This window comes from Opisthorchis viverrini (genome assembly GCF_000715545.1).
Source record: "Opisthorchis viverrini unplaced genomic scaffold opera_v5_20, whole genome shotgun sequence".
In the NCBI taxonomy this organism is placed as follows: Eukaryota; Metazoa; Platyhelminthes; class Trematoda; order Opisthorchiida; family Opisthorchiidae; genus Opisthorchis; species Opisthorchis viverrini.
In genome coordinates this window covers 3,061,218-3,086,359 of record NW_008751676.1, presented here as the reverse complement: position 1 = coordinate 3,086,359, position 25,142 = coordinate 3,061,218, and the positions used below count along the sequence as shown (strand labels likewise).

Sequence of the window (25,142 nt, the reverse complement as noted above, 5' to 3'; positions counted from 1 at the left end):
ATCTATGATTCCGACGCCCTCATTCTTCAATCGGGGAAAATAGGTTAAAAATCAAATGGGTGTGCACATTCTCAAAAACGACAAATAACGGCAAGTTAACTGCATTCCTAAAGAGGATCAGAGACGGATTTTAGCGCGCCCTGAAGCTACCCTCCCGTTAAGCCTCCGAAAAGTCAAGTTACAAAAATTACAATTTAGTAGTATTTTATCATACATAGCTACATCCGTGGATAATCAACGGAAACTGAGTGATTTTAATTCAGAATAACCTCATTTATTTATATCTGCTAACCTTTAGAGGCAATTAATATGCTGAAGCCAAAGAGTTGAGGAAAGTGCAAATGGTAGACAAAATCTTATTGGTATTAGTTCAGTTATCTGAAGATACAAACGAGCGTTGTTTCCTTATCTGTGCAATCACTATCACAGTATAGAATAAATCACTGTACATCTAGTGAAAGAGCTATTCCTGAAAAGGAATTTGGAATGTACTGTAGAAGCGCTAAAATGCGCTTTTTAAATAGTCAAAGCTATCAACGAAACTGTGCTGGAGGAGGAAGGAGGACCAACTCTGGATTAACTTGTTCGTTAGTAGGTGGTGAGCGTCTCTGAATAGCCGGATAGTGGCGTATATTATTTGAGTTGATCGTCTCTGCGGAAGAAATTCGTTGTCTGGAAGCCTCACGGTCGGCTTTGATGACTGTAATTTTTGCTCCGCCCGGCGACCCGTTGCAAGGTTTTTCAAGCTTCTGAGGAAGATTCATATTCTTGGGACTACGTGGCTCTGTGTGCACACCAGACCTGGATCTCACGGGAATTTTCCTTGTTTGAGTTGGACAGGCAGGAACGCCAACGGAGGACGTAGAAGATTGTGAATCATGAGATCCTATCCTGCGAAATCTGGGGTGCCTTGCAAAGTATAGGGATTGTGCTAGGGAAGTGGAATCGGTAGTTGTGCTGTGTACCTGAAATTACGAAGGACAGGAAGGTTGTACATTGGATACGTCTGGACATCAAAATGCGAGTAACACTTCTAAATGGGAACCGCCCGGTATCTCCGTAGTAAACGGATTTCACGCTCTAAGAATTATCAGCGGGTTCAGATGTCCACTAAAACGGCGGTTTAAATTACTAGAGTCGCCCAGTACGAACTGTGAAAACGACTGCGCTTAGAAAAGTATCTCTGAATGGATAGCCGAGAACCGGAAAAATGTAGGCGGATAGGACTGAAAACATTCTATTTTGAATCCTTTTCATGGCTACTTGCTAGTAGAATTTAGGTCTTGTTGTTGTGAACGATAGGTTTCTTGGTTTGCAGTTGGATGGATGAAAATGGGTTTCATAGCTCTATGGCCAACTCTTCAGTTACGACGGATGCACTCATTCAGCTAATCAGCTTGTCTTTTCGGAGCGGAACCACCAAACCGGTTTTATTCCACTACAATCGATTCTTTGTTATCACTTTCTTAATGAGTCCTAAGTGTACTATTATCTGACCAAGGTTGAGAATGAATACGCTTAGTTAATGTGAACGCCCACATATCGACTGTAAAGACTACAGTCTTACGTAGGTGGGTCAAACAAATGTCGACAGCTTGGTCGCCTACATACATCGCGTGAGATGCTTTAAGTATATCGTGCCAAAAGATGTGCATTACTCAGGGGCCGCCACAATGATTTGAGTAAACTGAAGGAGTCGAGTAGATTGGTTGTGATACTCCAAGTAATTCCATTAGTAGACGACTGCTTTTCTTTGAGCATATCAGTTTTTGGTACAGCTGAACAAACACTCAAACTCACAGGTCATCAGGGGGTAGGTCATAGTTCATCTCAGATCAGCCGATTGCTGTGCATTATAATAGTGAGGTGCGAATAATATTTTACCGGTGTTTTGCCGCTGGTGATGACTATGATCATTATTATTACTATTCACGACGAAGCCTTGGTGCAAAAACGTCACAGACAGTGACGGTCCGTAATTTGTTGGAATATTGGTAGCTCGCGTTCATTAAGTGGTAATTGATCAGGTGGCTGTTGATCTGTTCGTCAATCTTGGCGATTGATTTGCAACTGTTCCGTCGCCATTCGGGGAGACATTTTAGTTCGCTGTTGGGTGAGTAGTCCCTCTCTTCATGCTTGCGTTTATTTGGTTTACAAAAAGTGGCTATGAGGTGTAGCCTGACTGGTCATTGATAATCATCGCACTTGGATTCTGATTGTTTCACTCAAGTGCTGCGTTGCGTTATGGTTCGTATTTCTTGCTTCTCGAATGGTGACGAAAAGTTTGCAAATCAGTTACCAGCAGGCACCGTTATCAGTAGTTCAGTCGGCAGAAAATCCATCCGGTAAGCAAAAGGTTGCTGGTTCGCGTCTGTCCCCCAGATGTGTCTATTTCTGTACTTGGAGCTCTCATTTTAAGACGTACCATATGACCATACAACTTCCAACAACCTAGTGAAGCTATGCGGATCACTGAGGAAAGCCGATGGATCGGAAAGCACGTTCCACTTTACACTTTCCTTGTCTTCATCAGTCAGTCTCTCCTAAACAGAGACAGCTACTGAACACCATGAATGGGAAATATTTTGCGAAATACCGCAGCTTGTTGATAACATTGTCCGAACCATTTTAAAACTAAACTTATCATCCTAATCATCCTCAATTCTAACTGTGAACACAAATCTGACCATGTCCAGTGCAAAGCCTTCCGTCCTAGTACTTCCGAGGTGGGGATTCCTGATGTATGTATTTACTCGTTATCACGCGAGCCAGGTTTGGAAATTTGCTCGCCAGACAAATTCTTTTCCGGTCATAACAACTCCTCATTAATACAGACAAGTCAAGTACCCGCAGATTAATAGCTAAATATATAAAGAAATGATCAAATTCACAACCACTGCATTACCTGGTATTCTTTAGAAATAACAAGTGGAATTGACTGAAATCCTCTCTCACGTTCGGGTTACGGTGCGGCTATTGGAGTGGAAGAAATTGTGATGACATCATGTAGAGGCTACTGTGCCTCTCGGCAGGATAAGCTCTGTCCTTCCAGAGCAGATACACGTGTGCTCTTATCTTGATGCTCTGATTGCAGATTTTATAAATTAATTAGTCTTTATTCACTTAATTACCACAACTTTGCCACAGTACTATTGAAACTTCCAAAACAGGCTTGCGTTTGACAACGCCTTCACAAGCAACAGCATGTAATTGGCAGGCGTTTCCCGTAATGTAACTGCTGTTGACACTCGGTTACATCGTTCATCTGACCACAGTTTTGACCAAACATAATTATGAAAGTTTCCTCGCCGATTTTGAGCTTTCGGACCGTCTTTTGTCACATAAAAAGAAAGTGGCTTGGTGTCCGAACGTTGATTTGTATTAAACCATGTTGAAAGGTGCCATAAATGACTGAAACAACGTGAATTCTGTGAGCAAAGGATCTGAGGCATCCCCAGACATTTACGACGCCTAATAGCAGCACCTGGTACAGGTCAGCATAATTGGATTGGTAATCATGTAACAATGAACCGGAGGGATGATTCCGCTCACCAGCTGGTTCTGCGAACTGAGACGATCGTCAAATTTTGAACAACCAACAGACAACTCATTCTAGCCGCAGACCAGGAGTTCTCAAAAGTTGACGAATTTCCAGGATTATGTCTTTCTCATTCCTTATGCTTTGCTGGCTTAAACCAACGATGCTAGCAGTTGTTCTGCCAGCTTGTGGCCAGGATATTTGAATTATTCTTTTTTTATGAAATATGGAGCCGTACATGTTTTTGGTGAACCGGCAGACAGGTAGAACCAGCTAATCACATTTTCTTATCTTCTGGAGGGCTATTTGATTAAAAGCCTGCTCACCAGCGAAGCTGCATTCTGACCATTTTTAGCTTTTGTCAGCTTTTTGAGGATATCGATAAGCATGATGTACTTTTGTTACTTTTTTCAATTAGATTGCAGATTTAGAACCAGAATACCACTGTATGCTTGAAATCTGGATTAGTAGGGCGATGGTTAGGGCGTTACCTCCCCAAGAACAGATATTATCGACCCGCAAACCACAAAATATTACAAATGAAGTGGGGAGCGCCCTTCTCTGCAAAGTTGTTTACTAACAAACACGGACTAAGCGGTTACAAGCCGTTAGACACAAAGTAAACATTTCATCTGCACAGAGCTTTTGAAAATTGAACAATCTCAAGCGTTTTCTTGAAGTTGACTGGTGAAGAATAATAAATGAAAATTGCAAGGTGGTTCCATAATTCCCGTAGTGAGCTTCACCTTCCGTCAGATATGAAAGCGAAGCCTGGATACCAGACCAAAAGGTTAATTGCATGCTTTATTAGTAGTATAAACCGCTACACTGGCACTACAAGATGGGGACTGTTGTCATAGCCTGTACTGGATTTAATGTTGTTTTCTCATTGATTCCTGTTCGGTTCTATAGTGGTTTAAGTTTACAAACTAACAGATTGATGTGCATTACCACAGAACCTGATTGTTTCCATAAAAACTTTCGTAGCTGGACAATCACTGATGAGCCGAAAGTGATGTTACACCTCACCCGATATCAGGCAGAGCACCACTGGTACTTCCCATTAGAGAGGAAGGAGTAGTAAATTAGATTATTCGGGGGTGTGAGGGAAGCGAATCCTTACTGCTCAACGATGACCCTAACACGAAGAAAACTGGAGATGAATTTGTACGTAAGATGTTTTCTCAAGGCAGCCAGTATATTTGCGTTTCTGGGAGCAGAGAAGCTGCCATCCCTGCGGAAGGACGGGTTAGAAGAATTCGGTCCTAAAAACCGTACAAATGTTTACCGCAACCGACATTGAATCATCTCACAAGGTTGACGTCTACTTAGAACTCACCAAGAGTCCAACGCGGCTCCAGAAGCATCCGCTGTTTTCAACAAAACTAGGGGTGATACCATATTTTTTTACACCTTCGGGCTAGGTCAGCTCGCTGTAGCGGAGCAGGTGGGACTACCAAGTCCTGAGCTTTGGTAAAGATATTCCTAAGAAAACCCAACTGTTTACAGCCTTACAAATGTGCAGTGTAGGTTGGGGTTTCCCAATTATACTTCGGTGTATTAGCAAAAGAAACATCATTTGCTCTCAAAGTTCTCTGTCCGCTGATGTCTTTCCGATTCCCTGCCCCCCCTCTTACAGGTTAAAGTGGTGCCTCATTTGAGTGTTAGTTGTCTGACCGACGTGTCATCTACAACTTGCCAACCGTTGATATTAATCGGAATTACGCAAACATATCTGCACGCTTATTTCTACCTAGGAGCTTTCGACGTCGGTACTTCATATCAAGTTTACAAACAGGCAGTTCCGCCCATTCATTATACTCTCTTAAAGTTGATATATTCTGTACCCCCGTGAAACGCATACAAGCCTGAAGAGTAGAAATGCACTTTAAAGCTCCAAACGCCGGCGTCTTCCATTTTATTTTCTGTGTGTTTGAAGCAGGGATTTGTGGAATATATGGCATACAAGTTACCCTCCTTTCCAGGGCTGGACGTGCTTGACTCAACTGCATTCAGGCGAATATTCCTTTTTCCCCCATTGGGTTATTAAACTCAATCATACTCTGCTACTCCACCTAATAGCCAGCGCCCGTTAGTAGTATCAGCTTGTACTCCAGCTGACTGCGCTTCTGGAGCCGAGAATGACCCTGTCCAACGGACTTTAACCGAACGGATTTGCCAAACAAGAAAACCCGACACCATCATTCGTGCTAGTGCTATAAATATTCGGGCCGGTCGCCTGAGTCCGTTAGGATCGTCTCCGGGCGGTTGCTTCGGAGTCGATATTCACCACACCGACAACGGAAAACATCCTCCACATGTGGATGTTTTCAGCAGAAAGCCGTACACCGTACAAATTGACCTTGACCTCACTCGGATCATGTGGCTACCAGCCAATGACGGAGACCCAAGATTCGAGAATGTCGCTTCTGTTGTGCAGTAGCACTTGATTTCAATCACGCCATAATGTGAGCACGTTTCAGTTCACGTTCATCCCAGCCGACTGAAGTTACAAGCACATTTGTCTCCTCGCTAGCTGTATCAGTCACGCTGGTCAAGCTGAGATTGATAATTCTATCTGCATCTGGGAGAGCAGAGAGGCTTTGTGCAACCCGCACTATTTGTGACGGAGCCGTAAGATCAGCTTTTCTTTCAAGGTCGAGGTTAAATGCTTCTGTACACCTCATTATGTTATATAGGCCGGAAACCTGGCTGCTTCGAGCTGGAGGCATTGAAAAAACTTCTTTTTTTGACCACCACTATGTTCACATCATTGTTCGAATGGGGTAGGAACACTAGTTCATTGATGCTCACTCATCACATTCCATGAGTTGTTGTGGCTTGGTCTCGTGCTTCGGGCCTCGATGTATCGACTTTCTCGGAAAGCACTTTTTCCGCAGCCATGTGGATAGCGGAAACCAACTGGAGTAGTTCAAGCGATTGGTCAGGGACAAATTCTGAAAACCATTACGAGCAGTTGCTCTGATAATTACGGTCTCTCTGGGATGCATCGATACCTACAGAGAATGACAGAAATGTCCCAGTGACGCGCTCAAAACGTCAATGCATTCGAACTGCCACCCTCGCTGCTTGACTTCCCATCTCCCCATCTGGAGTCACTCGCCAATGATAACGACTACTACCTCCGATGTACAGGAATCCACGTTTTGTTTCCAGATCGTCTGTGGACGAAAGTGTGGCGCCTATACAGTATGTAAACGTATCACAGCTCAACTTGATAGGGATGATTTTCCTGTGTGGTTGAAAACTGGAATCATATTCCTTGCATAACTGAATAGTTTAGATATTGAATACTCTCACCTGCCTGTGGATAAAGCACACAAGACAGTGGACCTGAATGTTAGTCACGTCACCTAGGGCACTACGAATGTTCGTTTACTGGCAGCATAACGAAATAATGTACCACCAGGATGCACCTCTACATAATTTATATACTGTGGCAGCCAGCAACTTGTCTTCCAAGGAACTGGACGAGAATTACCACACGTCAAATTCGCAGTGCAACTATGGCGTTCATCAAATATGCCTATAACATGTGAGGTCAATTATTGGCCACACCACTTTCGATGATGAAGAGATTGTTGATGTCATCGAACAGTTCAACACTTGTGGTTAGCTAGAAACCACCTGACGTGACTAGAGAACAGTAAATCTAAGCACTAGATAGGACAAGTATGACGGAGCATTTTAATAGTACTGTTTGTTTTTTGGTGATTAATCCGGTCGCTTAGGGTACCATCTGGTTCCCACTTGGTTCTTCTCGGGAAAGAGGGCTAGGAAAATAAATTGGTGCAGCCAAAATTCCTACCCTCCCCCCCCCCCACCCAAACATTCTTTTGATTTGAGTGACATATCAAATGGCTTAAATCTCACTGAGTAACAGATTTTTTTACCGAGCGATCTACCCTGGTCTGCTTGTGTGTTACTTTGAGCAGGGGAACAAGCTGTGAATCCGCGCGCCACCCTGAATTCATGGATAGAAAATAAGCATTGAGCTTCGTCTAGACTCGTCGGTTAAAAGCCGCGGAGATGACAATATTCTGACTGATTATATTTCGTAGATGCTGCAAATCTTCAGTCTATAAGGGCTTAGCTGCTTGTCCAAATCATAATACATAGTCAGCTTTTTTCAAACTACACTTTAGGCAGCGGTTAGATGTGTGATCGGACTGCTCCATTCATACTATCCGGAAGATAATAAATGGCTTTTATTCAAATCGCATAACGTTCTTCTGGATAAACTCACAAAGAGAATGTTAAGCTTTCAACCTCTAGTTTTCTAATACTATTCTTCCCAAGTGTATGTTTCTGTCAATATTTATCTTGTTTGTTTTACACTGAGAACTACTCTCTCTCACATCTTTGGAGACGTGCGTGTAAGCTATGTTGGCTCAACAACTACACTTTTAGGCAGCGGTTAGATGTGTGATCGGACTGCTCCATTCATACTATCCGGAAGATAATAAATGGCTTTTATTCAAATCGCATAACGTTCTTCTGGATAAACTCACAAAGAGAATGTTAAGCTTTCAACCTCTAGTTTTCTAATACTATTCTTCCCAAGTGTATGTTTCTGTCAATATTTGCCTTGTTTGTTTCACACTGAGAACTATTCTCTCTCACATCTTTGGAGACGTGCCCGTAAGCTATGTTGGCTCACTTGACGTGTTCCACATCTCTAAAGGCTTTTTTCGTCAGAAACCTGACACTACGTCTTCCACAAAGCCTTTGAAAAAAACCATACACGCAAACAAGTGAGCGTAAGTTGTGAGAATACTGAGCCGTGTCGTTCTTGATGAATCCAGTTGCTCTGGTGCGTATATGGCAGAAGGAACTGCACATAGATATACGGTTGGATAAATCCGGCAGGTTTTGGATGATTTAACTTGAATCCATAATGGGGATAAGTTTACCAAGCTGGATATCAGAACTGACGTCTGGTAAAGTCATTGATATCAATCGAGTAACTCCAACTCGTTCCGTTTTTACTGGTGTGTGAAAGCGAGTTACCACCGGATGTTGGCACAGATGATTGCAACCATGGTTACCAATCGTTGTCATTTGACTAGACAACCGATAACAATGTAGAAAATACGCATGAGTAGTGCTCAAACGACCACACCCAACTTTCCAAATGAAAGTGATGACTCAAGTGTGGTAATACACACACCCTATTTATCGTTACCCAACTAAGTCAGACGTACTGCAATGCTCTGGATATACTTAAACAAACCCGTCCTACCTCAGCAAGTCCGGATGTTGTCCTTGATCGTGTCAAACCAACAACTTTTGGAGGTTGAGGTAATGCGTTGATCTGAACATCCAGTTTGCTGCCAGAATATTGACGAACTGCGGGAGGCACATCTGCTGATTTGGTGCTTATGTTCAGGGTGTGAGGACGTGATACCAGTGAGCTTCGAGCAGATACATTGTTGCTGCTTGTACCTGTCGACTGACTCCATACACCTTCGTCTAGGATCAAATAGATGGCAAAGGAAATGAGGAAATGATCAAATGAATAAATGATCAATCAAACTTGAAACATCTACGATTGTTCAACGGGATAACTGTCGGAAAACACTTCAAATTATGCTCAGATTGGATTACACTTCCATCCACTCAGTCGAGTTTCAAACATGCTGCCATTCAGCTTCGTTATAGGTCACCCACTAACCTGATAGCCACACGCAAGATACACAGTCGGAAATTCCTAAGAACAGAGCATTTGCTTCTGCTTTCTTCCCCCTAGTTATTGTGTCAAGAAAGACGGTTACGAGTAAGAGAGATAGCTTCTTGCTCCATAGGGTCGTCTGTAAAACTGAAAACTAGCAGGTACCTTTAAGTGAATGGACCCCTTCGGATAGATATTCTGTCGTACTGAACTTTGACAGTCACGTTGTGATGTTCATTGCTGGTTCGGATCAATGCATTATAGATCGGTCCATGTGCAGGTTGTCTGGATTGGTTCACATGCAAAGTTCGCATTGTAACCTGGAGTTTACCTTCAACACGTGTGAATAAACGCACACACACACGGCTTTATCTTTCTCCTATCGCACTCCATGATCCTTTCCATGAACAGCAAGATCAAAGGAGTGACAATGTATCGAGAAAGAGAGTTCAATTTCTTGAGTGTCACGTCAACTAAAATATGAGTCGGATTTTGTTCAGCGCATTCATTCAAACAACCTTATAAAGGAGAGATTTAGCTTATATTCATTTCAATCCCATTTGAGCACCAGTTCACAGTGTTATTAAGGACAACGCCCTGTTTCATACCACTCATATTCAGAGTTGGTTTATGCTCCATTTCGCGATGGTGTGGCAGTGGCTGCTTTTAAAAGCATCTCCATCCACGCAGAGATATTACAAAGATCGCTCAGGCGTCACACTCTTTTTCAGCCAAGCTGCCATGCCACTGAAATGGGCAAGAGGATTGGGATACAGGCAGGTTGCCTAAACCTAGAGGTCGGATTCTAACCACGGATCTTCAAGTCAGTAACCAATGAGCCACCTCGCCCTCTGTTAAGAAAAGTGCGAATAATTGTGATTGCAAAACTAAAATTATGACTGTCCTGCGAAAGGAATCCGGAGGTATCAGTCAAATAGTTACCTACAAATTTATAAAATATAAGCCCTGGTGTACTGTAAAGTTCTTGAGGTAACCGGACAGGGAAATATCATCAAAACAAAAGTTGAGAGACAATATTTTGTGGTGCTTCCACGATTCTGTCCTGTCTACTTGTCATCCATTGATAAGAGGCATTTGTCATCCTGTCTTTATGTCGCTGATTTTATAACCCTGGGGAGATATCAGGAAATTAGAGCAATAACCGTTTCCATTATTCCGAGTTTACTCTCTTGGGTTGGAAACATTTTTTGTGCACGGTCCACCCATAGCTGGTAGATGCGTACTATGCTTCCTTCATCTTTCCATAAACTTTCATGCGTAATTCACTTTTTCGAGCTTCGACAGAGCTTAAAGTAAGAGCGGACAGTTGAACCAGCTTGTGTGCGCCTGACATTTATGAAGTTATGTTGCTGTTATTTCGGGTAACTTGACTGTGTGGTTATTATGCGTTAAAGGCTTCAAGCTACTAGTCTAAATGAATCCTACAGTTGCACTAATTTATGTGGTATTGTAGATAAGATAGAGTCACACCTTGAATGGACGAACAGTTTGTGCGGTCCGAGCTCCGTGCCGAGGAAAGCTCTGAGCTCTCCGTAGACAGTACAGGTCGTCCACTCTTGGCACTCTGGCCGGGAACTTGGTAACCTTTAGAATTATCATCAACAGGCATACTGTAATATGTAGCGGAGCTCGTGCTGGCGCTCGTCGACTGATCGGAAATAGGGTCACTCTTGTTCATCACTGCCGCCGGTGTGGTCTGATCAGCAGATACTTGCGGTTGGGGTGGCGGTGGTTTCGGAGCTGATGGATGTTGGATCACTGGACTGACAATCGTCAGACATACGGAATCCAATACCGCCCCAGAGAGACATTGGATCACTTCGTCATGGGATGCCCTTGAGATATCGATCCCATTTATCTATGACGCAATGGAGAGGAAAAGAAAACTTTATAAACTTATTTGGAAAATCTTTGGAAGCTTCTTTCACAACTAATCACTGGAGTGTTCCATGGAGAAATTCCCAAATAGTACTTCACTGTGTAGACCAACCACAAGCCTGTTCATATTTTAGTAGGGATACCATTTAACTTGTCCTAAAAAAGTAATGATGAGAAGCACCAATGTGTTTTTTCCGAGGTAGCATAATATGCCGCGAAAGTGTGTCTTTCAAGTGCTCAAAAAAGGACATCTAGACAAACGACAGTTGTGGTTCAACATTCCAAATAGATTCACTACGTTAGTGTATAATTCTACATAGTTGAATCTGGAGAGAGTACTTCTGTGGATGCATTTTCTCTTGGCAAAGAATCTCGCACCTTTTGTGTCAGCACAGCATTTCAGACAACGAAACATACTCTAGAACATTTATTTTCATAAACAGGTTTTATGGCCGTTTCCGACAATACTGGGGACGGATTAAAATCCCAAATAGTCAGGAAGCGAACAAACTAGGCATCAGCACCTACACAGTCATGTCGACAGCCTAGAGTCAACAAGGAATTACAAATCCAGACAAAGGAGCAGCTGTGGTACTTTTGAAGAGCACCGACAGTAATGAAAAAATTGGAACTGGTTAAGTGTGATAGCACCAAAATGTCGCCGAAAGCGAAGGACGATACATTAACAGCAGTAGCAGGAGAAGTAGAGGTAGTTAAAAGGCGTTGGTACGTTCGGCGCATAAAATTTAAATAGCATGAACTCATGGGGCATGTGGTCCAACTAAAGTGCACAGGGCTGGTGTGAAACTAGGTCCAATTCTGGCTGTTCAAAATTCACCAATTGGTTTGGTGAAGTACTAGGGCCAGTCGGAATCTTGTTTGCTAATCAAGCAAAGTAAGTAACGCTTTACTCTGGGATGTTCCATCACTTTTTACTCATGTTCTTTTATCAGAGACTGAGCATGTAGAGTAACCAGATTCCTACCAGTGTATCTCCTGAATAGGGACATATTTTACTCTGAATGCCGGAGATGCAAATCTGGTTCATCGAAGTTTTCGACAGACAAACGTAAGGATTAGCCATAATCTTTCCACTTGGCCCCCTCAGTCTCATATATACATATGAGCAAACTGGAGAGTCCCACATTGACCGGTGGGATAACAGAATACGACATTTACAGCAGACAGGTCGGTGCGAGTTTTCTGATACTTAATAATTCTCCCAACACAATATCTAATTTGGTTGTTTTTTTGTATTCAATTCTAAGCTCAAACAGGAAAAACGTCCGCTGTTTCATAATAAGTTGTTTACTGGAACGCCAGATGGCCATATTTGACGAAGCATGTACATCATTAGCCCAAATGGATGGACGGTAGACATATTTTGACACTTTTATAACAAAACTATGTGTATTGCCTCTACAAAATTGGCAGGAAAATTTGTTCGTAAGATGGCCTGGAGGATGAAGCGTGTGTAAGCTAGAAGAAGGGGTATTAGAATGAATGCCTGTGCTCATTGTGTACTATTCTTGATGAGTTCATGGGGGAATCCGTAGATCATATGATATGACATAGAAAGAATAGCTCAGGTCATAAGGCAGTTTTCAGATTTCATAGTCTGCTAAATCTACTTCATAGGATTCACAGACACTTCTACTGACGTCGGCGACCCTTTGAACTACTGGAATGTTGAAATTTTAGACGAATGGAAGGCATCAGATGAACTCAAGTACAGTCCGCCGTTCCGCGGGTATCGTTGACTGAAAAACAAGCACGTGCTTTTTTAGTTACACCTTTATAAAGGCGATTGGGAGGTGTTACTAGAATCTTTATTCGTCACATGCTTTCTCCGTGTTCATTTCGTGATTGGATGTGGAGCTGTTAGTCATCGGGTCTCAGTCACGTTCGGTAAGATGATAGCCGTTTTTCGAAAGCTTGTTACCATATGTGACTTGTCTGAACATAGACAGGACATCTCAGTGATTACTGTCAAGCTTAGAAGCTGATGCCTATATAGCCTAGATAACGAATCGTCCCATATGAAGTAAGTTTCGTATAAAAGTTTCAGATATACGCTCGCTACATGGTCTCCGCCAAATATAAGGATGCATATTCGTCGGAATAATAGACTGATGGATTTTGAAGCTGTTCATAGAGTCCCATAAGGGCAAAAATCTTTTGTTTGTTATTTATTACTGACTGAAACAGAGGACGTTTAGCAGACAAACTCCATCTTCCCTAGCGAACTCCAAACCTATCGCAGAAAAAACAACTTCACATACTCGGACTAGTAACTATAACAACTACCTCTTTCGTACTAGGACAACAAAGCTTCCCTAGGGATGGTGAACACTCTCGAGTAATTTATGCATGAATCCTACAAATGTAGACAAAACAGTGAACCATCGTCCTATGACAAATCGGTAGATGAGGTCAGCCAATGAATGCACCCAAATTCATGTCAGCGTTGTCACACGACCATCATTTGCGTTTGCATGACTATGCAAATGAACGTGGTGACATCATATCTGTGTCGTTCTCAGCCGTCATATCACACAACGAGACGTACAACTTTCTTTGTTTCATGAGAAAAACAGTTCAACTCTTTTGACCATAACTGCAAAAACGCTTGCATCATTCATAATGTTATACGGACATTCTGTGTCAGCCAACAACAACTGTTTACCCCTATCAAGGTTTCCTGTTTCATCAATGTTTGCTCACAGAAAAATCGATCCCTTACAAACAATTATTCACGAACTTTTTAAGAAGTTAAAAGCCCTAAAAGTTGACCCAAATTGAATTGTGTTCAGATGTCGTAAAGAGGGTGCTTTGGAAGTGAAAAGTGAAATAGAATACTGGTTATATAATACAGCGAATTCTCCGATCTCATCCGATTCGTAGAACAAAAGTATAACTCGTCCCATAAAGTTTTATTATCAGAACCATTGGATTCTAAATTCCTAATTCAAGTAGCGTATATTTTTACACTCTCGACTTTTATTTACTCCTCCAACTAGTCCACCTGTTCCTTTCCTCGTTGTTCGTCTATCCACTTCACTAAGCAGAGTGTGCCTAGCAATCCCCATAACCACTGTATACCAGATGTCTAAGTATATCCACTATTTAGGGGAATAAATTGACATGTCACTCGTAACTGTGTAGGACTAATGAGCGAAACATATGCAGTATTTGTTTCGTTTAAACCCAACTGATCAACCACTCACAATGATACAGCCACTCAATTGTAAAGTACAATTTTATGAGTTGAAACATAAGACTCATTAGAAAATAGAATAAAGTTCACGCGATGTTCGTAACACAAAGCACATGCGTAATCTTCGCGTCCTTTAAAAGCCACCAACAAACTGCAGAAGAGGATCAACCTTGCAACCCTCTACATGACAATACAACATGTGAGAAGATAAAACCTGAGTTGTTTGTATGACCACTTGTTAATCGTCGCGCTCCCAGGGTGTATGCTTTTCCAGTTAACACAAAAAGTGAATACAATTGAAAGACAAGTGGACTGCAGTGTACATGATTCTGTGTTCCTTAAAATAAGTGGTTTCTTACCTTTAGTATAAAATCGCCCTCGCGAATGCCAGCTTTGTGAGCAGGCATATTTGGAACGATACGTGTTGCTGTTTGTAGGCTGGGTCTGCTGGCGGTTGGCTGGAATGTGGCTATCATTTGTGGATCTGTGGGTGCGAAATAGAGAGGATAGCCTTGAGCGATAGCTAATAAAAGCACTTGGCATCAATAGACTGTTGTCTCTGCTTTTATCAGTTGCTGATTAAAAGTGCATCCATTGGTACCCATAGTGTTTCATGCACCTCTACTTTGAGATGAGAGTAGCAGTGGTCAAGGAGCATTCTCTCATTCCAAAATAACCAATTTGCTATAAAGGAGCAACAGACACTTGTCGTTTCACACGGGCCGGCATGGCTCAATCAGGCAGAAGGTGCCGCTTCTGTATCAAGTCTATCAGCTTTACTATCCAGCTCCCCAAACTGAGTGATCACGTCGTGGCATCCGCTGCTTTGTTATATCTCTCAAACTCTCTCATTTTTCGGTGAACGAAACCGTAGCAGCTAGAACCAACATCCTCTTGGTACATGGTTTATAGCTGACAAACCGAACTGAAAAGCCTGTTTCTGTGTTCCAGCGATTGAAATTACGGAAAGTTCTTTTTAATTGTTTCCAGGGGCTTCTCCCTTTATATCCTGCTTTCCCGTTCGCTTGTTACCCAACGTGAAGCATTTTGTCATTCTCACTAAAATACCTGATGATTTAATTTCTCAAACTCCTAGTTAAGGGTAAAAATGTTGGAAACATTATTGCAAGGCCACTGTTTCACTTATCAGACTAATTTTTGTTACAAACCGTTGAAGGAGTGTTGAATAAGTGATAGCTGTTAACAATCCATGTTTCGTTTCCAAAACTTTTCTGATAAATGAGGCAAGTCAAGAAAATGCTAACATTTGCGTGGAGTAGCTAGTTTGGAACATTTTCAGCTGGAAATGCTCAAGTTAGTTGGATAAAACGCAAAACAGGTCATGGCCAAACTGATGTTTCTGAAGTGCAAACAGACCTGCTAAAGAATAGGGCAAAGCAGAACTTTGACGTCTTGTGGTTCCGTCCAGCATGACGGTTTGACATGGAAAATTTGGTAGCCTTCAGTGGAACACGATGACTACTGAAGACGACATGTCAAGTAGTGAGTGTTTAATATTTCGGCACAGAAACCTGGCGGGTCTAGTCCGAGTAATTGTGTTCCGCAGGGGATAATTCATGAGCCGTTGCAACGAGTAACAACCGAAATGACTATCGGAGAAACAAAACACGCTACATTCAATAGTGAAGTATTTACATGATGTGCAGAGTAACTACTACCATCTCAGCTGATGGAACCTCAAATCAAATTTAAAAAAAAGCAGACCAGAAAGTAATAGTTGAGGCGTTGTGGAGCAACCGTCGTCTGCACTTATACAAAGGAATCCTAAATTTATAAAATGTTTTCTAGCTGATGGGATGGTACTCCTATGGGGTTCTCGTTCCCTCCGTTGCGGAAAGATGAATGTTTACGTAAATGTATCATGTATCGAGTTTGTTACAGTCACTCGACTCTTATTCGATCGAACTCAAAAGGTCTCACTGAAAAAGCCTTCAGTTGTCTGAATAACGGTGTGCTTTCGGTATTGACGAACATGCGAGTCCCTTAAAAATACAACGGGTAGAGTATCTCACTCCATGTGTTCCGTTGTATTAGTCGTTATATTAGTCCAGTTCCTGCCCACCTAATGGTTCTGTACACTCATTTTGTAAGAGCCGTTGTTCAAGGAAGCCGTGTGGATTTGATGCTACTTTAGTGTATCTTTGGAGTACCCGCCTTGACATGACAGCTATTTCTGTTCGGGTTTGTCAGATTTGCACAATAACCTTTAGGCAAACAGTGATAAGCGCTCTAATGGCTGCATTACGGCTTTTACAGTGCGCACATTTTTGGAATGAGTTTCAAACCGGCTGCGTCAGCGGTCACTTTAAAGCGATTGTATTTCATCTGCTTGTCATGTGCATAACGCCCATCATTAGGCTTTCATGGTTACAGTGAGCATCCCTCAGCGCTGTTATTTCTGTCTATCGGTTGACATGAAATGTTATCAATATCAACCAGCTCGTGGGTGGAAAATGCTTCTTCACAGCAAGAAAAAGGCTGGCCTTAAACCGAATGAACGTAGAAAACTAGTGTTTGGCTTTTGCTGGACATCTGAATTTCAACTGACACGCGGTCTTCCAATTTTTGCACTGTAGGTTGGATGGTAGTGAAAAAACATCGAGCTAACTTGCTAAGACTCAATTAATAATAGTAGACAGCTACAGTTAAACGATTAAAAAAACTTGCACCATACTTTGGCAGAAAGCCTGCCATGAGGTTCGCTACAATTGTCACGACATTTCCAAACCAAATATGCTTCCACTGAAACTAAGAACTCTAGCAGCTTTCAGCCGCTGACTACTTTGTACCTTCAAGGAACCAACGATCTTCACAACAATTCATATACTTTTCGAGTTCATGCTGTCCTCTTATGTTAAACCTTTACTCCATGGTGGGGGACCACGCCAACAAAGTCCCAAGTTAAGACCTGTAAGAACTTTCGGCGGTGGTCGGAGCTTACATCATATCTGCAGTCAACCACCACTGGAAAATGAGTTCGTTGAGGCACCGAAAACCGTTCAGATTAACTTTGCAAACAACAAAGCACTTTAACCTTTTGCAGTCCGCAGAGACAATCCAAAAGAAGATCGTGCACCGTTGTCATCTTCCTTCTCACTACCAGATCTCCAGAGTACCACAGTTCGTGGTACCAAAGGAGGCGTGGTCAGCTGCCCAAACGTAGGCGAGGGAACACTCGGGGGACCAGCTTTCAGGTGCCACTCGCGATAATCAAAACAGGAGATGGAAGGTTTCATTCCCTGAGGTTGACTAACTGATTGTGAACGGGATGCACTGGTTGAGACAGGCTGGACAGCACGGTGAATTCTGTAGCTAAAAACATATGAAGAAATATGAATAAATTATGCACAGGAAGATTTTCAAACAGATTTGGTTCCTTTAAGAGCAAATGAATTAGGATGCTTGAAATGGTCTTGGTAGTCCATTTGAAGCAAAAGAAAAATCATTCCCTTGCAAAGGAATCGCTTCACTACAAAGTAACCCGAGACACCTGTATCTGACACTTGTATCTGATTCAGTTACTTTCGTCTTCTTGTGGGGTGTAAAAGGCCTCTGATGAGCCAAGTTCATGCTACCATCATCCAGAGACGCAAAAGTTCATCAAATTGGCAAAGATAAAACCTGGGTTATTGTACTCTCCGGTGTCACGTAAGCCGATGCCTTTTTCTCTAAAGCCGACTCCGATACTCTATGCAGGTTGGTTAGCCGTTGACCCAGCTGCAGTGACGTAATCTATCTTAGTCACCACTAAAAGTCAAGAAGCGCTTGTCTGAGGAAGCATCTATGGTACAGACGTTAGATGAATAGCACTAACTACGTTCACCCTGTAGGAGAACAATGGCTTAGTAGAATTGTAAACTCGTCTCAGAACTTTGGTCTGTCAACCGGTTCAAAGGCTTTTGTTCCCCGATATCTAACACTCTTTTGGTTTTTGTGACAGTCTGAATAATATTTCAGCGAGTTCCATGAAGAATGTTTTTTGTTGATATTAGTCCTATCGTCAAACTTTGACCTTGAATAAAATGTATGACTTCACGTGATTGTTTTAAACCAAAGCCCTAACATAGCACAGTCCAGTGAATATTTTAATAATGCTATTTAATTGTGGGTATAAATTCCCCATTGTCATTTTTGGACGCTAATGCACTCCTTCACACTATATTAGACCTGGCCACTTTAATTTCGTGTGCCACACCAGACATAAGTAACGTCTTGATCAGCCACGTTCGGTTATCTTATGCCTCAGAGACTAATTATGCCATAGGTGAGCCAAGAAAGCCAAATAGAGGCTCCTACCTGCGTGTTCTCTCAGATGACAATGATGTCAAAAAATCGGCATTTTCAAACTTAAATGTTAGTTAATCAAAATGCCACAAGTGCTCTTGAAGGGACAGCGAAAGTTCCTCCATATTACACATCCTGGGAGTAGGAAACTCTCTCCTCCTTTGAGGGTTTTGTTCTTACTTGAATTTCTGCTGTAATGAATCAGCCTGTTAGTACCACCTACACAGCACCACTGACATGCCTCTGAGCCAATGAATGTGGCCAGCAAAGTATGCTTTTTTATTCATACATTGCTAATAAGGAAGGGTTTATTTGAGCATTGTTCGATCCCCTTAGCAGTCATTGCACAAACTTTTTCCAGTGGAGCGAACTCTTTAATTTCTGGAAACAAGGATCATACCAAAGTGAACACTTACTCGTAGGCGACCGGAGGACTTCGGCCATTGAGTGGCTTTGCTTGTGGTGATGATCTAAGTGCATTTAAGTGGACCGTTTTTTCGACAGATGATGAGTTACTTATTCCACTATCCGTTTGGCTTCCCTCTCGTTGGAATTCACGGCTCCAATTCGACTCTCTTTTGCTGCACGGAGCTCCTGGAGGTACAAAGGAGGTTAACAGTTCTGGACGATCCAGTCGAGAAAAATGCCTTGGGCCATCCCTCATGACCATGGTGAAATCTGGTTGTTTGGGAACGTATGGCTTCTGAATTTCTCTCGGTTTGTGGGGAAGCATATCGTTTGGACCACTGAGTTCATCTGATATAGAAGATAAATAATGAAGAAATTATCGGTTCCATGACTCACGTGTGAACTGAAAAGTCTCACTGGAGTCTTTTATAGGACAGATATTTTTGTCAAATTAAACTGACCTTTACCCAAGACACTGTAATTCCTAAAATTTGTCCCGCAACAAACGATGGAACGGAACTTTTGGTTCGAAGTACCCATACCCTATCTGTTGTTGTAGTGAAAGTGTGGTTTTCAAACAGGAAGGCATCTATTTTCAACATTCGAACAGCTTCATTGACGGCTCACTTTGAAAGTAAGCAGGCTTTTTCCTAAAGGAACTACTCACAATCAACATTCGAACAGCTTCATTGACGGCTCACTTTGAAAGTAAGCAGGCTTTTTCCTAAAGGAAACTACTCACAAGGTTGCTGAAAACTCTTCGACTGCCCACGACCGGTTTCGCCCTTCTTGGGGCTCATCAGGTAGGCGCAGCCTTTAGTGCTGAGAAACAGAGAGCTAATTGGGTAACCTATGTTAGACCACCCACCATTTTGTTTTTCGGAGGTAGAATGAGTTTCTTCTCCAGAAGGAATGAGCTGATGAAGAAAAATCACAGTTATCAGCACCGGCCAATTTGGCTACTGCAAATGCTTCCTTGATTGGTCACTGTAAAGATGATGGTTTCGGGTTTGGAATACACTAGGCATGTTCCGGCACTGCTCTTGACACTGCCTCACAGGAGAGTTTCAACGGTGTTCCATCGCGATTATGATGCTACCAAGCAATAACTTGTGTAATGACTTGACAAAAGGCGTCGAGCCAGCTAACTGCATAAGTAGGACATGAACTGGTTAAAATTGTACCTCAGAGGCTGGTGAAGGGTGTTATTTCTTCTCGGTGTATTGTACGATTATCAAATCAGAGTATTCGCCTGTGAAAAGACGTTTTTTGCTTGGATGCCCATGTACTATCCAAGATTATGTATAGTACTTTGGAGCACATTGATTTGTTAAACACAACTCTATCGGACACATTCAACCTCGTTCGAAGTTTTCTTCGTGAGTCAGCTGTCGATCGAGTCCCAAATCTTATGTATACGCGCTTGGTTGTTGATCAGGTGGAATTTGATATCGCTGCCGGCCTTACTAACTAGACTGTAACCGTCTCGTCACCATACAACATCCTCACTATGTGGTTGGGGGGGGGGGGTTTTTTTATGTTACTCGAGTTTGTGGTTGGGGGGGGGTGGTTTTTTTATGTTTACTCGAGTTTCTTGATACTTCATACCCCTGACAGGAGAGACTGTTAGAAGTTTTGCTTTCATATAGTTCATTTGATCCCTCTGGAGTTCGTATTGCTTCGGAATCTGATTCGATTGCGTTCATTTTACCAGTTCTTTTCTTTTGTTCCGATTGGCTGCTAAACCACTGAATTCAAGTTGGTTAATGAGCTAATCGAGTGCAAGTGAATTAGGCAGCAAAGCAACAAAAATTACGGACATTTCATCAAATTACTTGCAAGCCAAACTTTTAACAATCGACCACATCGGAGATATAAAGCGAACCTTAGAAATAGTATAAACGCAGATAGGCTGATATAAAGTAACTACGATGTTTGTTCTTGTGGCGACAAAAAGTTTGTAAGCCAACTCCCAGATAAACTGCCCTAGGTCGATGGTTCAAAACTGCATGTGCCCAGTTCTTCTTGATAGAATACCATACTTTCTGTCCAAAACTGATATCAAAATCAGTAGGTAATGTTCGCGAAACTTTCCCGTACCCTCAAATCCTGAAACTAATCCTTCCAACTGCGACAACAATTTGCATTCCGAAATATTTGGTTCGAATTTTCTATCTGGAAAGCTTGTAACACACTAGCCCTAATTATCTGTCATTCATACGGGTATTTGTTCATTATTCAAGGTCAGTTACCGCAAGTTCAATAGAGATGTTTGGAGCAACGTTAGACAAAACCCTGATTTACTCGCGCAGGATAATGGTTTGGCATGCACAGATAACGATACAGACAATTCAGTCCCGTAAATTAGCAGGTTGAAACTCCTGCTGTCACCTACGTGCTCTACCTACGAGTTTGATTCCATACATATGGAATCACATGAGTAGAGATAATTATGGCTAGCAAATTGTGCGGTTGGTTTCACAATAAAGGAACCACGCTGGTAATCGATAAAGACGTGAAAGAATGCATACATCACAGAGTGCGCCTCATGGTCTTGCCGGAATGTAAAAGCTAAAGTGTTTATGAGATCTCAATTTAAATACTATACATTTGAAAGCAGACTGCCATTTCTCCATTCTCTTGTTTTGTTTCTGCAGCAGCGCAATTTCTCCATTGTGAGGACTTACTCTCCATTAACGAACCAAAATCTCAGTTACGGCTTAAAACTTTTGTCCCCACCAAGAGCTCTTAACCATGAGGAATGCATAGTGTGCTCAAGGCGAGTCAAATAAACATGCAGCCAATGCCATGCATGACTTTAAACATTCATCTGGAACGAAACTGTAATTTTTGTAATCTAGATAGTGAATCAAGAATCTACTATCACGGTTATGCTAACCCACTTTGGGATCCGGGAAAGCAACTCTGAATGCAACATTCACGTCAGGCAAAACAGTGCGGAACTCATTTCAGGGGTGGGTTAGAGCGGAAACCTTGTTCTTAAAATTGCGTCCTATTGTAGGGGAACCCAACAGACCTTGTTCAAGGTTGTGTGCCCACTCAAAATTAAGTTGTACCTCCACCGAATGCTTCAAGGTAGAACACTGTTCGAACGAACATATCTCGGCCAATATCAGTCGCATTTTGCATAGAGATCCACGTTATGCAGCGCAGTTGAAATACTTGATAAGTCCCTATTGGGTAGAATACCATCCTGCGTTTTCCGTAAAATTCATTCAATATTCCTACAATAAGTTCAGGTCACCCATGCACTACATATAGGATGGACATTTTCCCATTTCAACGCAACAGACTCCTATGTTATCAAATTTTGGGGAAAGGTATTAAAATAGCTTTATGCGGGACACAAGATCACCAGTAGCCCACGTGTTTTCCCAAAAGTTGTGTGTTGCGCCACCCAGTAACTCTCCTCCAACCATTGAATATAATTTTGAAAACCTGCGGAGTGAATAACACTACTACGTGTGTAGGTCATACGTCAGCATAAATAGGTTGGGTTAAGGTACGTATGCCGTCATATGCTTGAACCTTGTACGAGGACCTGATCTTGCTTTGCAGTCGTTTGTCGGGACTGGTTTGCTAGTCAGTTTGTTGGCCTGCGTCCATCATAGCCATCCAGTAATAAATAATAATCAGTAATCCTTCAGCCGTAACTTCCTTTCGGCGCCCAGCTGCACGCCACCTGAAGGAAGGACGAGGGTTGAGATACTGTCATGTTGCTCAAACTCATACACTGGAAGTACATATATTGGATCCATACAAACAAACAGTAAGCTCACACTCTAACCAATGAGCTGTCTGGAGCTCTTCGATCTCTGGTGCTAAGTAGTTCAAGTAAATCTTATATGTGACCTTTTATTTAAACTGTAAATGAAACATAGTTCTCCCGGGTAAATGAATTCATCCAGATCATCGTGTACTTTGAGTGCAATCAGGCAGTTGTTCTATGACAAGGACGGCAAAACCATCATTCTTAGTGAAACTCTGAATCCGTGTTTTTTCATAGACCATATTAAGAGCATATTCACTGAGTAAACATGAACAAAAAGCTGGTAGGAAAGGAACTGCGTTCTCAAGTACGGGACGATTGTGTCCCATCAGAGTGATTAGGCTCAAAAGTTTCCATTGTCAAGAGTTAATTTCAGTCAGCTGAAAAATTTCACCATGAAACTAGACTCCAACAGTCTGTGAAGAACAAGACTGGGTTTACGATTACTGAACAGTTGAGAGAATTTTTGTCTCGTGAAACATCAAGCTGGACAATTTTAAGCAAATCTCTTTGTGTCAGCTTTCTCGCTGCTTCCGTTTCTTAACAAGGTGCACAGTGAGTGTACGCCCTCTCACGTGCTGCCGAATCAGGGGATTTAGGAATTCGCTGCAAATGTCACATTAGTCATGCAGTTAATTTTGCTTGTCTTGTGATTGTCTGCTGGCAATTATCGAAATGATGGGCAACTCAGTCTATAGAAAAATGGAGAAGGTTGGAACAGTCAAGTGACAGATCCTTACAGGTGGCATGGTTTCGCGCATACCATCCACTTGCGAGATCTCAGGGACCAGCTGGACTGATTGGCCAACTGAGACGCAGCTGCATGTGACCAGCATGTAAACAGGGATGTATGAATCACTCGAAGACCGATATTACAAACGATACCGTTGATTTATTATGTCGCCACCTTCATTCACGCCTACACGGATGACACATCCAGTAAGCGTCCGAGTTTAGCACGGACCGGCTAGATCAGAGAGTGACGTTGGACTCACTTGTTACGCCTAACTTAACTTTTGCGGATTTGTCTCTGTTCATTGACGTTGATGTATCAGTGACCTACCAGGGAGCTGAATACCAAAGCAGTCGCTCATCATTCTCATACAGTTCCACCATTATCGTGTCTGCAGCACAACGGTTTGTATATCACCCCACAAGCTTGCAAAGACCAAATGCCACCAAAGATGGCTATAGTTACCACACCCAAGGGCGAGCCGTTTTAAGTGAACAAAACCGTTGGCCCCTCTGAAATGCATTTAACTAAAAGAACTCCAAAACCCCCTCTCTATCAAAACCCTGATTGTTCCAACTGATGGACACGTTTTGCCTTCCACCAGTAATTCCCATCTTTTTCAAAAACATTGTTTATTCCAACTGCTCTTGCAGTTCTTACCTGATTTCTCTGTCAAGCCACCGTTATGACACATAAAGACCCATTTATCTCAAATATCTAGAAGCACAGGAACCAGCAAATTCATGCAAGACTTCCATTGTTATAAAACAAAACGGGTTCCATCCGGTAGCACTGTGAAACAAAATGAACTTCATGATTTCACTGGCAACAGAAATCCAGCGCTACACACTGATGAAGGAGGAACGAACTGAATGGTGAACAAAACATCTAGCAAGCTAACATTTTTTGCTGATCGAATTGGGCAGTATTTTTGCCGTTTGCTTTCACTCAGGTAGTCAGGAGAATAAGTTTGAAGACAACTTTCAAGACGTAAGTGACACCCCTGGAGTAGTTTTCATCACTTTCATCGCTGCTGTTATTTCATTTACTTTCTTCCTTTTCTAATGGACCCCAAAAAGTTTTTGTGGCAATCTTATAAGCGAAATCCAAACGTTGGTGGGAAATATTCATTAACCAATTCACTAAAACGTTTACAAGAAAGACAGTCAGTACACACCCAAGGGACAAGTATTGAATACGGATTCGCAACTTTCAGCTGCTGATGGAGAGGCGCATCGTGAAGTGCAATGTACTTTAACTATGGCTGAATGATTACCGTGTACAGTGGAGCGTCCCACCACTGGTGGTGGCTGTGAGGCATATCTTTTTCGTGCAGTTAAGTGCCAGTACGTAGTACTGGTGCATTTCTGTCAAGCGTAAAGATAATCGTTGGTTCGGACAAAACTAGAACCCCGCTTTGAAAAATACCAGCCCCTTGGAGGAGGTTTTCTTGACAAATGAGTTTTACCCTGGAGAACGTCGTTAACCACTGGAAGCGTACTAATCGAAGATGTTTCATCAAATGTCGATGGATAGACTGGCCTCTTTCTAGGGGTACTA

At 42.3% G+C, this 25,142-nt stretch overlaps 1 protein-coding gene across 1 annotated transcript in view; it reads right to left on the bottom strand.

The window, feature by feature from the left end:
* Positions 1 to 293: 293 nt before the first annotated feature.
* The window catches only part of T265_01854 (hypothetical protein), a gene marked incomplete at both ends in the record, with an annotated part of 58,161 nt that continues 33,312 nt past the window's right edge, over positions 294 to 25,142 (bottom strand). Inside the window, 4 exons of the mRNA XM_009165964.1 lie at positions 294 to 965; positions 8,802 to 9,031; positions 10,737 to 11,086; positions 19,068 to 19,407. Coding sequence (XP_009164228.1) covers positions 534 to 965; positions 8,802 to 9,031; positions 10,737 to 11,086; positions 19,068 to 19,407 — 1,352 coding nt within the window. The remainder of the gene's footprint in view (positions 966 to 8,801; positions 9,032 to 10,736; positions 11,087 to 19,067; positions 19,408 to 25,142) is intronic.